General features: G+C 44.4%; 1 protein-coding gene across 1 annotated transcript in view; it reads right to left on the minus strand.

Annotated features, from left to right (window-relative positions):
* The window catches only part of LOC133985329 (myomegalin-like), a gene marked incomplete in the record, with an annotated part of 108,642 nt that extends 96,651 nt beyond the window's left edge, over window positions 1-11,991 (minus strand). The window contains 2 exon segments of the mRNA XM_062424940.1: window positions 7,039-7,091; window positions 11,520-11,991. Coding sequence (XP_062280924.1) covers window positions 7,039-7,091; window positions 11,520-11,545 — 79 coding nt within the window.
* Window positions 11,992-13,326: the final 1,335 nt, after the last annotated feature.

The following is a 13,326-nucleotide window of genomic DNA, read 5'->3' on the forward strand; positions in this document are numbered from 1 at the left end:
AGGAACAGTCAAAACAGACGGGGGGAATTTGACCCAGGAGGACGACACGTGGAGGCTTGTTTTCACTGTATTTTACTCACCAGGTACATTTCAGATATCATTAAAAAGCTTAAAGCAGGAAAGACTATATAATATCTATACGCTGTTTGATAGGTGAAGCAGCTGCATTTGGAACAGATAAACAATCTTTACATTTACATGAACATAAACATGTGATTTACCAACAGAACCTTCAGGTCTGTGTGAGGCTATAAAACAGCGTCCACTGAGCCAAACCACTGCTGCCATGGTGACTATTAATGTTCTTAATCGTTCTTTAATCTTTAACATTTCTTTCGGCTGTGTGTGTGTTGTATTCCAGTTTTCCAGTTTTCCAGTTTTGGCCTCTGAAACATCTTCTGGTGAGATGTTTTGCTTTCTAACCGCTGACTCCTTCACATTTCTCCCATTTTTAAACCTCTCATGGCCAATAAAGTATGACGGATTGAGGTTTAAAAGTAAATAAATAACAGAAAAACTGCATTTATCAACCCAGAAAATAACACATTATGATGAAAAGTGCTTCTGCTTTTCCAATAAAAAGAAAAGCTATGCCAGTTGTGGAGTTATTCATGCCTTCATCTGCTTAAAATAAAAGAAAACTGATACTTAAATCTCACATCTTCACTAAAAACACAGTTATTTAAGGATTTGTCTTATTGTATTTTCTCGAGGAAGGAAGGAAGGATGGAAGAGAGGAAGGAGGAAGGAGGAAGGAAAGGAGGGAGGAAGGAAGGAAAGGAAGGGAGGAAATGAGGGAGGGAGGAAGGGAGGAAAGGAAAGAAGGAAGGGAGGAAGGAAAGGAAGGAAGGACGGAGGGACGGAGGAAATAAGGAAGGAAGGAGGGTAGAAGGGAGGGAGAAAGGAAAAGAGGAAGGGAGGAAGGAAGGAAAGAAGGACAGAGGAAAGAAGGAAGGGAGGAAGGTAGGGGGAAGGAAAGAGAGAGAGAAGGAAGGGAGGAAGGAAAGGAAGGAAGAACGGAAGGAAGGAGGGAGGGAAGGAAAGAAGGAGGGAGGGAGGAAGGAAAGGAAGGAAGGACGGAGGAAATAAGGAAGGAAGGAGGGTAGGAGGGAGGGAGGGAGAAAGGAAAAGAGGAAGGGAGGAAGGAAGGAAAGAAGGACAGAGGAAAGAAGGAAGGGAGGAAGGTAGGGGGAAGGAAAGAAAGAAAGAAGGAAGGAAGGAGGGAGGGAAGGAAAGAAGGAGGGAGGGAGGAAGGAAGTTATTTAAGGCTTTATCTTATTGTATTTTCTCGAGGAAGGAATGAAGGAAGGAAGGAAAGGAGGAAGAAGGAAGGAGGAAGGAAAGGAGGGAGGAAGGAAGGAAGGAAAGGAAGGGAGGAAAGGAGGGAGGGAGGAAAGGAAAGAAGGAAGGAAAGGAAGGAAGGACGGAGGAAATAAGGAAGGAAGGAGGGTAGGAGGGAGGGAGAAAGGGAGAAAGGAAAAGAGGAAAGGAGGAAGGAAGGAAAGAAGGACAGAGGAAAGAAGGAAGGGAGGAAGGTAGGGGGAAGGAAAGAAAGAGAGAAGGAAGGGAGGAAGGAAAGGAAGGAAGAACGGAAGGAAGGAGGGAGGGAAGGAAAGAAGGAGGGAGGGAGGAAGGAAGTTATTTAAGGCTTTATCTTATTGTATTTTCTCAAGGAAGGAAGGAAGGATGGAAGGGAGGAAGAAGGAAGGAGGAAGGAAAGGAGGGAGGAAGGAAGGAAAGGAAGGGAGGAAAGGAGGGAGGGAGGGATGAAGGGAGGAAAGGAAAGGAAAGAAGGAAGGGAGGAAGGAAAGGAAGGAAGGACGGAGGAAATAAGGCAGGAAGGAGGGTAGAAGGGAGGGAGGGAGAAAGGAAAATAGGAAGGGAGGAAGGAAGGAAAGAAGGACAGAGGAAAGAAGGAAGGGAGGAAGGTAGGGGGAAGGAAAGAAAGAGAGAAGGAAGGGAGGAAGGAAAGGAAGGAAGAACGGAAGGAAGGATGGAGGGAAGGAAAGAAGGAGGGAGGGAGGAAGGAAGTTATTTAAGGCTTTATCTTATTGTATTTTCTCTTATGTGAGTTTTGGCAGCTGCACAGTAAAACTGGACTGTGACAAAGATAAATATAGGATCATGAAAATGTGACGGGGGAGAAGTCGTCTTATATCCTCAGTGAAAATGATGTCTTAGGATGCAGAAAGCAGAAGAAGAACGGTGATTACTGTTGTTTCACGGAGCCAAGATTTATTTCCAGGAACTCTTCAAACGTGGACGAAAAAAGCAGAAGTCCGAACGATGACTAAACATTATGTTCAGTTTGAGTTGGAGAAGTTAAAAAAAGGCTTAAAATACAGTTTAACCCTCCTGTTGTCTTTGAGTTAGGGAAGGAAGAAGGACGGAAGGGAGGGAGGAAGGAAGGATGGAAAGGAGGGGGGAAGGAAGGATGGAAGGGTGGAAGAATGAAGGAAGGAAATGTGGGAGGAGGGAAGGATGGAGGGGAGGAAGGAAGGAAGAAGGAAGGAAAGGAAGGAAAGGAAGGAGGAAGGAAGGAAGGGAGGAAGGAAAGGAGGGAGGAAGGAAAGGAGGAAGGGAAGAAGAAGGAAGGAAAGGAAGAAGGAAGGGAAGGAAGGAAGGAATGGAAGGAGGGAGGAAGGAAGGAAAGGAGGGAGGAAGGAAGGATGGAAGGAAGGGATGGAGGAAGAAGGAAGGAAAGGAGGGAAGGGAGGACGAAGTAAGGAAGGAAGGAAGGAGGGAGGAAGGGAGGAAGAAGGAAGGTAAGGAGGGAAGAAAGAGATAAGGGGGAGGAAGGAAGGATGGAAGGAAGGGATGGAGGAAGAAGGAAGGAAAGGAGGGAAGGGAGGAAGAAGTAAGGAAGGAAGGAAGGAGGGAGGAAGGGAGGAAGAAGGAAGGTAAGGAGGGAAGAAAGAGATAGGAAGGGAGGAAGGTAAGACGGAAGGAGGGAAGGAAAGAAGGAAGGGAGGAAGGAAGGACAGAAGGAAGGAAAGAAAGAGAGAAGGAGGGAGGGAGGAAGGAACAGTCAAAACAGACGGGGTCAGTTTGACTTGAGGTATAAAAAAAATGTTTTTCCACTGTTACTGAGAATCATCATCAGGTCTCTCTGTGCAGCATCTCTAAGACGTCCTCATCAACCCTCGCCTCTTTATTACCCCATTAAACCTGGACGTATATGAGCCATGTCCACACACACACACACACACACACACACACACACACACACACACACACACACACACACACACACACACACACACACACACACACAGTGGACATGGTGTATACCCATCCAGCTGAAACAGTACCATACGCATTAAGACATCTCAATGCCAAACTTATCCTCTCTATAAAGGCCAGAAGCATTCCCAGAAAACTCCACACACACACACACACACACACACACACACACACACACACACACACACACACACACACACACACACACACACACACACACACACACACACACACACACACACAGTTATTCCTTTTATAACTTTCTGAGCCAATCAGGTTCGCAGCGGAGCCGGGGCGGGATGCAAGTGGAAGGCCAAGATCCCGAGAGACATAATCAGCTCCGCTTTTTTGGCAGAGAACAGATTTCTGACAGTTCTTTAAAATTGCGGCACATTAAATATTATTAAAAGATGCTCTATATCGTGAAGGTAGAATAAAGCCTGCAGCTGGTGGTCAGAGTACAACGTATTGCACAACTCTGATATCAATGACGCACTGGATCAACCATGCAAAACACTCCCTTAGCAAAAAGTAGTAAGGATTGAAGGGAGGGAGGAAGGAAGGATGGAAGGGAGGAAGAAGGAAGGAAAGGAGGAAGGAAGGGAGGAAGAAGGACTGAAGGGAGGAAGAAGGAAGGATGGAAGGGAGGAAGGAAAGGAGGGAGGAAGGAAGGAAGGAAAAATGAAAGAAGGAAAGGAGGGAGGAAGGATGGAAGGGAGGAAGGAAAGGAGGGAGGAAGGAAGGAAGGAAAAATGAAAGAAGGAAAGGAGGGAGGAAGGATGGAAGGGAGGAAGGAAAGGAGGGAGAAAGGAAGGAAGGAAAAAAGAAAGAAGGAAAGGAGGGAGGAAGGAAGGAAGGAAGGAAGGAAGGGAGGAGGAAGGAAGGAAGGAAGGAAGGAAGGAAGGAAGGAAGGAAGGAAGGAAGGAAGGACAGAAGGAACAGTCAAAACAGACAGGGTCAATTTGACCCGGGAGGACGACACAAAGGTTAATATATTTAGTCTCAGAATTTTCAGTATAAGCCAAGTATACTTCACTATACTATTCTTAAGTATATAAAATATAGAATATAAAAAGTAAACTTAGTAAATTTTAGTATAAAATAAGTATACTCGTAGTACACTTGAATAAACTACTACTACTACTAAGGGCTCACACACTCGCATGTTGTGTTACTATACTTGTGAGGACTCTTATTGATACTGTATATGTGATACTGCGGCTCATTAAACCTCATTACAAGCTGCTCTATACTGGGAAGCTGGAAGGTATTCTGGGTGCAGGACTGGGAGCTGCAACCCAGAGCCTGCAGCTGGTCAAGGTACAAAATATTACACAACTCTGATAAGAATGACACACTCATACAACCATGCAAACACACACACACACACACTCACATGGTGTATTACTATACTTGTGAGGACTCTTATTCATACTGTATGTTATTTTTTGCAGAGATGGAAAGTAACTGAGTTTATGCTAAGCTAAGCTAAGCTAAGCTAAGCTAAGCTAAGCTAGGCTAGGCTAGGCTAGGCTAGGCTAACCACTTCCTGTCTCCAACTTAACATCCAGACATGAGACTGATCTTCATATTTGACTCTCTGAAATAAAATAAGTATAAAGCCAAAACTGTTCCTTTAAGATAAAAGCTGTTCTGTCTCATATAAACACATTTTCTTCCTTTTCACTGTCATTAATAAACACAGCTGTCATCTGTACTCAGTGAGGAATCATACGTTTTACAAGTCTTCTCTTGAAAGAAATTCTATGGTTGTTATTATGGGAAATGCATGTAGAAATTCTCTATTTGCTGTACTATTAGTGCCACATTACATGGTTCTTTTAAGGAAACATCCCAGGACATTATGAGACAATTACCAGTCTGTTAGAGTCAAACACCCAAGATATAAAAACAGGCTAAAATCTGCTCTAAACTGTTTAAAACTCCCTCATCGGACCTCATTAGGAAATCGGTACAAAAACACACACACACCTATAAAAAGGGAGGGGTTGGCTGTTAGCAACACTTCTCAACACAGAGTCATTCATGGTTGCAACAGACTGTAACTCCCATAAACAGTCAACACAGGAACAAGCAGGTATCAGACAGTGTTGGGGAAGCTACTTTGCAACTACATGTAGTTCAGCCTGGCAGTAGTTTGAACAAACTACATTTCTACCTCTAGAGAAATGTTGTTTGTAAAACTACAGCCAAAATAAAGTAGCTTTAGCAACTACTTATAATAATAATAATAATGCATTTTATTTAAAGGCGCCTTTCAGAGCACTCAAGGACACCTTACAAGGCACATAAAACACGACAACAGTACATCAAACAATATAAATCAGGTAACATTTAGTGCAAAGATAAATAAATAAATATGAATGTGACTATAAAGTGCAGATCGACTGAAGGCTCTTGACCCCATGATGGTAGTTAAGTTGGCAGATGGGGCAAAGAGCTGGTTGACTTATACTCATTATACTGATTTAACTCAGCGTTAAATAAATCAACATGTGGTTTATATGAAACTAAATATAATAGCCTATAAAGAATTCACATGCCAGCAGAAATATGTCTCTCAAAAAAAGCTGGTCACCATACTGTAGGTTCACATGTTGGGTAATATAAAGAGAACATGAAAATCCTACCCAGATACCCACTAGTAAATCAGAAATGTAAATCAGTCAACAAAAAATGTAGTAAAAAAGATAGAGGAACATATTCTAGATCGCTGGACAAATTCTCTCCCTCCCTCCCTTCTACCTTCCTTCCTTCCTTCTTTCCTTTTCTTCCTTCCTTCCTCCCTCCTTTATTTCCTTCCTCCCTTTCTTTCCTTCTTTCTTCCTCCCTTCTATCCTTCCTTCCTCCCTTCTATCCTTCCTTCCTCCCTCCTTTCCTTCCTTCCTTCCTTCCTTCCTCCCTTTCTTTCCTTCTTTCTTCCTCCCTTCTATCCTTCCTTCCTCCCTCCTTTCCTTCCTTCCTTCCTTCCTTCCTTCCTTCTTTCCTTCCTTTCCTTCCTCCCTTCCTTCTTTCCTTTTCTTCCTTCCTTCCTCCCTCCTTTCCTTCCTTCCGCCTTCCTCCCTTTCTTTTCTTCCTTCCTTCCTTCCTTCCTTCCTTCCTTCCTTCCTTCCTTCCTTTCCTTCCTCCCTTCTACCTTCCTCCTTTCTTTCCTTCCTCCTTCCTCCCTTTCTTTCCTTCTTTCTTCCTCCCTTCTATCCTTCCTTCCTCCCTTCTATCCTTCCTTCCTCTCTCCTTTCCTTCCTTCTTCCTCCATTTCTTTCCTTCTTTCTTCCTCCCTTCTATCCTTCCTTCCTCCCTTCTATCCTTCCTTCCTCCCTCCTTTCCTTCCTTCTTCCTCCCTTCTTTCCTTGACTCGAGGACAACAGGAGGGTTAAATGTGTCTGATTGGCTGCTTTATCCAATGAATGACCAATGTCTCCCATTTAATTTCATATTTATGCACCTTTAACCTTTGTTTTTCTTCATCTACAAGTCTGGTAAAATAACATTTATATTATATAGGTCTTTTAATAAAACATATTTCATGTTATTGGCCAGAATTGTAGTTTGTAAATTGAGTTAAACTACAAAAAATGACCCAAAAAGTAGTTGAAATACTTGAAGCAGCACAAAATATGAATGTAGTTTAACTAACAGCAACTACATGTAGTTTAAGTCTCCTGAACACTGGTATCAGAGCAGGTTAATACTGCAGAAACATGTCAGTAGAGTCTGCTACATAAACAACACACTAACCCTCAGAGTGTTTATGATATTTAAAGATGAACTCACCCATCATAGGTCCGATGCTCTTCGGCCTCGGTCGTTTCTCTGCACTACAGTGCCTGAAAGAAAGAGACAACCATCAGCTAAATTCCTCCAGACTCAACACAGTCCCGCGTGTCTCCACCAGCAGCCACACACTGATCCTTATCCCGTCATTTTAATCCACTTCTCCCAGGTGAGCGCTGTTATTTTCCACCTATTTCCTGCTGCTGCCTGCCTGCTGGAGCTCTGCTTGCGTCATGAGTGTCTCAAAGAAAAAAGGTGGTGAACTCTCAGCAGCCCACAGGGTCAAAAATAGTGTGTGATGAGCAGAGCTGAAAGGTGGGAGGAGGGGGGGGGGGGGGGGAGGGGGGAGCTTCCACTTCCACACGGACGTGTCAGAGACAGCAGGCACACTCACACACTGCTGGTGGAAACTGAGTCAGCGCATGCTTGGAGTCACACAGCCATCACTCACCAGCCGAGGAACAGTAAACAAAAGACAGAGTGGAAGAATCCATGAAATCCTTCCACCAGCAAGGAAAAGCCTCAGGGATGTTTAATCTGAGAGCTTCTTTACTGAACGCTCCTGTTGTCCTCATGTCAAGGAAGGACAGGAGGAAGGGAGGAGGAAGGAAGGGAGGAAGAAAGGGAGTAAAGAAGGAAAGGAGTAAGGAGGGAGGGCGGAAGGAAAAGAGTAAGGGAGGAGGAAGGAAGGAAGAAAGAAAGGGAGTAAAGAAGGAAAGGAGTAAGGAGGGAGGGCGGAAGGAAAAGAGTAAGGGAGGAGGAAGGAAGGAAGGAAGGAAAGGAGTAAAGAAGGAAAGGAGTAAGAAGGGAGGGCGGAAAGAAAAGAGTAAGGGAGGAGGAAGGGAGAGGAAGGAAGGAAGGATGGAAGGTAAGAAAGGAGGAAGGGAGGAGGAAGGGGGAGGAATGAGGAAGGAAAGAAGGAATGAAGGGAGGAAAGAAGGATGAAAGAAGGAAAGGAGTAAGAAGGAAGGGAGGAAGGAAGGAAGGAAGGAAGGAAGGAAGGAAGGAAGGAAAGAAGGAAGGAAGGACGGGAGGGAGGGAGGGAGGAAAGAAGTATGGAAGGAGGAGTGAGCAAAGAAAGAGGGAAGGAGGAGAAGAACAAAGGAAAAATTAAAGAAAGAAGGATGAAGGAAGGAAGGAAAGAAGGAGGAAGGAAGGAAGGAAAGAAGGAAGGAAGGAAGGAAAGTAGGAACAGTCAAAAGAGATGTGGTCAATTTGACCCGGGAGGACGACAGGAGGGTTAATACAGTCACTTTTATTCTTAGTAACTTAATTAAAAGATCTAATCAGCTGATATTGTGAAGCTTTATTTTCTAGACTTCTAAGAGGAAAAGAAAAGTGTGTTTAGTCCTGTGAGATTCATCGCTACCTAAACATAGTCAATAAACAGGATTGTGAGCTGGATTTCCTCCCTATTAGCAGCCATTCCTCTGAGCCTTTCATGAATAATCAATGAGAGAGATTAAGTCGAGCGCCTCGGCTGTAAAAGCGTCTTTTATTCACTAAAAGTGGAGATCAAGCAGACGAGAGGAGCTTCACATCAGGGTGAGACTGTAATGAGCTCAGTTCATCCTCTCTGGATAACACAGGTATCAAAAGCTTTAAGAGGAACCAGTGGAGACAAGTTGTTTTACACCTCGGTGTGTGTGTGTGTGTGTGTGTGTGTGTGTGAGCGTGTGTGTGTGTGTGTGTGTGTGTGTGTGTGTGTGTGTGTGTGTGTGTGTGTGTGTGTGTGTGTGTGCTAAATGATACCTACCTTCCTTCTATCCTACCTTCCTACCTTCCTTCACACCTACCTTCCTACCTTCTGTCCTCCCTACCTTCCTTCTATCCTACCTTCCTAGCTTCCTTCTATCCTACCGTCCTACCTTCCTACCTTCCTTCCTACCTTCTGTCCTTCCTACCTAGGAAGGAAAGGAGGGAGGAAGGAAGGAGGGAAGGGAGGGCAGGAGGAAGGAAGGGTGGACAGGAGGAAGAACGAAGGAAAGGAGGAAGGAGGGAGGAAAAAAGGAAGGAAAGGAGGGACGGAGGAAAGAAGGAAGGGAGGAAGGAAAGGAAAGGAAGAAAGAAGGAAGGGAGGAAGGAGCGAGGAAGGAAAGGAGGGAGGAAGGAAGGTAGGAGGGAGGAAAGAAAGAGAGAAGGAGGGAGGAGGAAAGGAAGGAAGGAAAGGAGGAAGGAAGTGTGGAGGAAAGAAGGAAGGGAGGAAGGAAAGGAAGAAAGGAAGGACCGAGGAAAGAAGGAAGGAAGAAAGGTAGGATGGAGGAAAGAAAGAGAGAAGGAGGAGGAACCAGTGCATTCAAGTTGTTTTACACCTCGGTGAGCATGTGTGTGTTTGTGTGTGTGTGTGTGTGTGTGATGACAGCTGAGTGTAAATGAAGCTGAGTAGACAGACAGTAAGGTTCAGTAAACAGCTGCGGAGCTTTCAGACCACCAGCACACCAACAACAACAACAGGTTCCAGTTGTTGTTTAAAGTGAGAGAAACAACATTTGTGCTCTCGTGTGTCGCGACTCGTCATCGAACCTCAACCAACACTCACTCAGTCATCTGCTTACTCACTAATATCACTTCCACTGATGTAATTAACGCTGAGAATGTGCTCTCTTTAGCAGAAAGTGAGGTGATTTGCACCTTAAGTAATATAAATGTGATACTAAAACATTATATTCAGACATCAGAAAAGACTAAAAAGGTTCTATCATTGGTTCACTTAGTTGAGGATCATCCTAAAATATGAAGAACATCCCTCATTAGTGACTTCTGTCCAGTGTTGTCTATCCATCTATCTATCTATCTATCTATCTATCTATGTTCCTACCTTCGTATCCTACCTTCTGTCCTTTCTTCCTACCTTCCTTCTTTCCTACTTTCCTACCTTCCTTCTTTCCTACTTTCCTACCTTCCTTCCTACCCCTCTATCCTTCCTTCCTACATATCTACCTTCTTCTTTCCTACTTTCCTTCCTTCCTTCTTTCCTACCTACCTTCTTTCCTTCCATCTTTCCTTCCTACCTACCTTCTTTCTTTCCTACCTACCATCTTTCCTTCCTACCTACCTTCTTTCTTTCCTACCTACCATCTTTCCTTCCTACCTACCATCTTTCTTTCCTTCCTTCCTTCCTTCCTTCCTTGAAGTTGACTCTACATACCAGGTGAAAAGTTCACTCTATCTTGTTCCACTTTGAGTCATTAATGAGGTAAAAACACCACACTGTTAATGTTCTCTGCTTCTAAAACAAAGACTGTGAATATATATTTTAACTTCTGCCAGAAAGAACAAGCGAGGTTTTGGGTCCTTTTGTGTCCTCACATCACCTCACGTCCTCTGTAACAGTTAAAGCTCTGCTATAGCACAGAGTCTGCATTAACACTTATATCTTATTATAAGAAGCCAGATTATAACCTTTTTAAATGCTAGAACTGAGCTCATAAGGACATAAATATTGGTTGTGACAAAACCCACATTTGGCTCGCTGTCGTCGACATGCACACACTGATCTGCACCTGCTTGAGAGGAAGTATCAGTGTTTGTAATATTAACCCTCCTGTTGTCCTTGAGTCAAGGAAGGAAAGGAGGGAGGAAGGAAGGAAAGGAGGGAGGAAGGAAGGAGGGAAGGGAGGGAGGAAGGGAGGAAGAAGGAAGAAAAGGAGGGAGGAACGAAGGAAAGGAAGGGAGGAAGAAGGAAGGAAAGGAGGAAGGAAGAAAGGAAGAACGGAGGAGAGAAGGAAGGAAGGAAGGAAAGTAGGAGGGAGGAAAGGAAAGGAAAGAAGGAAGGAAAGGAAGGAAGGACAAAGGAAGAAAGGAAGGACAGAGGAAAAAAGGAATGAATGTAGGAGGGAGGAACCTTCCTACCTTCTGTCCTACCTACCTACCTACCTACCTTCCTTCCTTCCTTCCCACCTTCTTTCCTTTCTACCTACCTACCTTCCTTCCTTCCTACCTATCGTTCCTTGCAGTTGAGTCTACATACCAGGTGAAAAGTTGCTATGTAAAAGAAGCCATACTTTTCTCCACATCTCAGACTGATATTATTTGTTGGAAAAACTTTTTAGGATCTTGAACTCAATCTTAAACACGGTTGTGCAGCTTTGACATCAGGAATGAACGTATAATTATAGACCCTCTGTTGTGTCTGGCAGGCTGGAAGAGGTTGAAAATGACAGTCGTCCTCCAGAGATAATTCAGCTCAGCCAATAAGCCTCAGCCTCTCATGCAGGAGCACCAGCTGTGGGCGAGTGGAGAGACCTCATGTGTACTTATGTAACACCGGCACAAGGTCTTCTTTTCAATGTGAGCTTCTTTTTTGACTTTTTTTATTCCCTTTGCATTCACTGCAGAGGCGAGGCTTTTTTTTTCTCCTCCTCTTTTCACATTACATTCATGAACGCACCCTCACACATGCAACCACAGTCCTCACACCACACAATGAAGCGACCCTCCATGACTCATCACAGGATTTGTTATCATGTAAAAAGCCTTACCTTCCTCTATAGAGAAATCCACTCATTTGTCAGCTGGATGGATTAAAAACAACACCAGAAACAGAGTTTAGGTTCTGGTACTGTAGCTCCAGCGCAGCTCCAGCAGCTGCTCCTCTAATATCTCCACAACTGTCAGGTGAGCAGGACTCCTCAGTCTGACTGCCTCCACAGACCTGAACTCATCCCTTGATCTCCCAAACTGCAAGTAGAGCTCCAGTAAACAGTCGGACCCGGCCAAAAAAAAAAGAAAAAAAAGAAGAAGCCAAGCAGTGAGCACGTAGGAAGGTTTGAGCCAGTTGTTTCTAACTCCACAGACCCAGCAGAGCGGAGTGACCACAGTCAGTCAGGCTGTTCGGCCGCGAGACTCCCCGAGGAGCGAGCCAAGCACCCAGGCAGTCATTTGACGTGGCAGAGAGGAGCACAAGCAGCAGTGGAGAGAGAGAGAGGAGGTAAACACCACTGGGGAGCAAAGGTACACACACACACACACACACACACACACACACACACACACACACACACACACACACACACACACACACACACACACACACACACACACACACACACACACACACACACACTGCCTGGTTCAGCATGAAAGCGTGATCTGTTTCAGCATGCTCTAAAACACACACTTCTTCACAGGTAGGTGTAGGTGTGTGTGTGTGTGTGTGTGTGTGTGTGTGTGTGTGTGTGTGTGTGTGTGTGTGTGTGTGTGTGTACGTGTGTGTCAGAATGTGCACATACCACACCAATATCTTCCTGCCATTGCTTGTGCAACAGTCACTAAACTGTCAATTGACTATTTGCCTCTGGGAGTCTTTAAAGGCAGGGTGGAGTACACTGAGGGCACCCAAATATATGAGTGTGTGTGTGTGTGTGTGTGTGTGTGTGTGTGTGTGTGTGTGTGTGCAACCCCCTCCCCCCTCCTCCTCCCCCCTGCAGGTGTGCATGACATGTTGGAGCAGGCTCACAGCAGGTAAAACAGGGTATGAATCCAGACGCTAATCTCCCAAAAAACACACCACAGGCTGCTCTACATTTCTGCCTGCAGGTCATGCACACACACACACACACACACACACACACACACACACACACACACAGATCAGATCTTTCCTCATAATACCACATAAACTAGAGACTATTATCACACAGTTTGAAAGCCTGACTGGTTAGATTCAAACAGACAAGCAGCACATTCAGGCTCAGGATCAAAGAGCCGGCCCAGAGTCAGTGAGCAGCAGAGGTCTGTGGAAATTCCTCCTCAGTGCTTCTCCAAACAGGAGGGTGTGGTCTGCAGGAGAGTGTGTGTATGAGTGTGTGTGTGTGTATGAGTGTGTGTGTGTGTTCTGAAAAATGACTTTTTAGTTTGAACTTTAACGGCCTTTTTTGCACGTTAGTTTGTTTCTGTCCACTGATTCAAAAATAGTGAACAGAGTCTTCATTTAACTCAACGGACCGAGGAGGGAAACAAGCTTTTATTTATGTGACCAGAGAAACGGCCTCTGTGTGTGTGTGATTCATCATATTTTTTAGGAGTCTTTAAAACCGCCATGTAAGCTCACAGCTGCTGCAGTTTTTCACATTAAAAGTCTTGCAGCTGTTCAGGGTGACACAGCAGCTTCAGTTTCCTATCATGCTTTAATTGTGAAACATCTACAGGAAGTGATGTCATTTTAACTGCAGCCATGATTTGAAAGATGTGTTTTAGAGATAATATAACTTTTAAAACTTTAATAATTATCCACATTTACAGCAGTTTTTAGACAGATTTTATGTTTTCCACACAGTCACTGTTTAA

This window comes from Scomber scombrus, chromosome 8 (assembly GCF_963691925.1).
Source record: "Scomber scombrus chromosome 8, fScoSco1.1, whole genome shotgun sequence".
Classification (NCBI taxonomy): domain Eukaryota; kingdom Metazoa; phylum Chordata; class Actinopteri; order Scombriformes; family Scombridae; genus Scomber; species Scomber scombrus.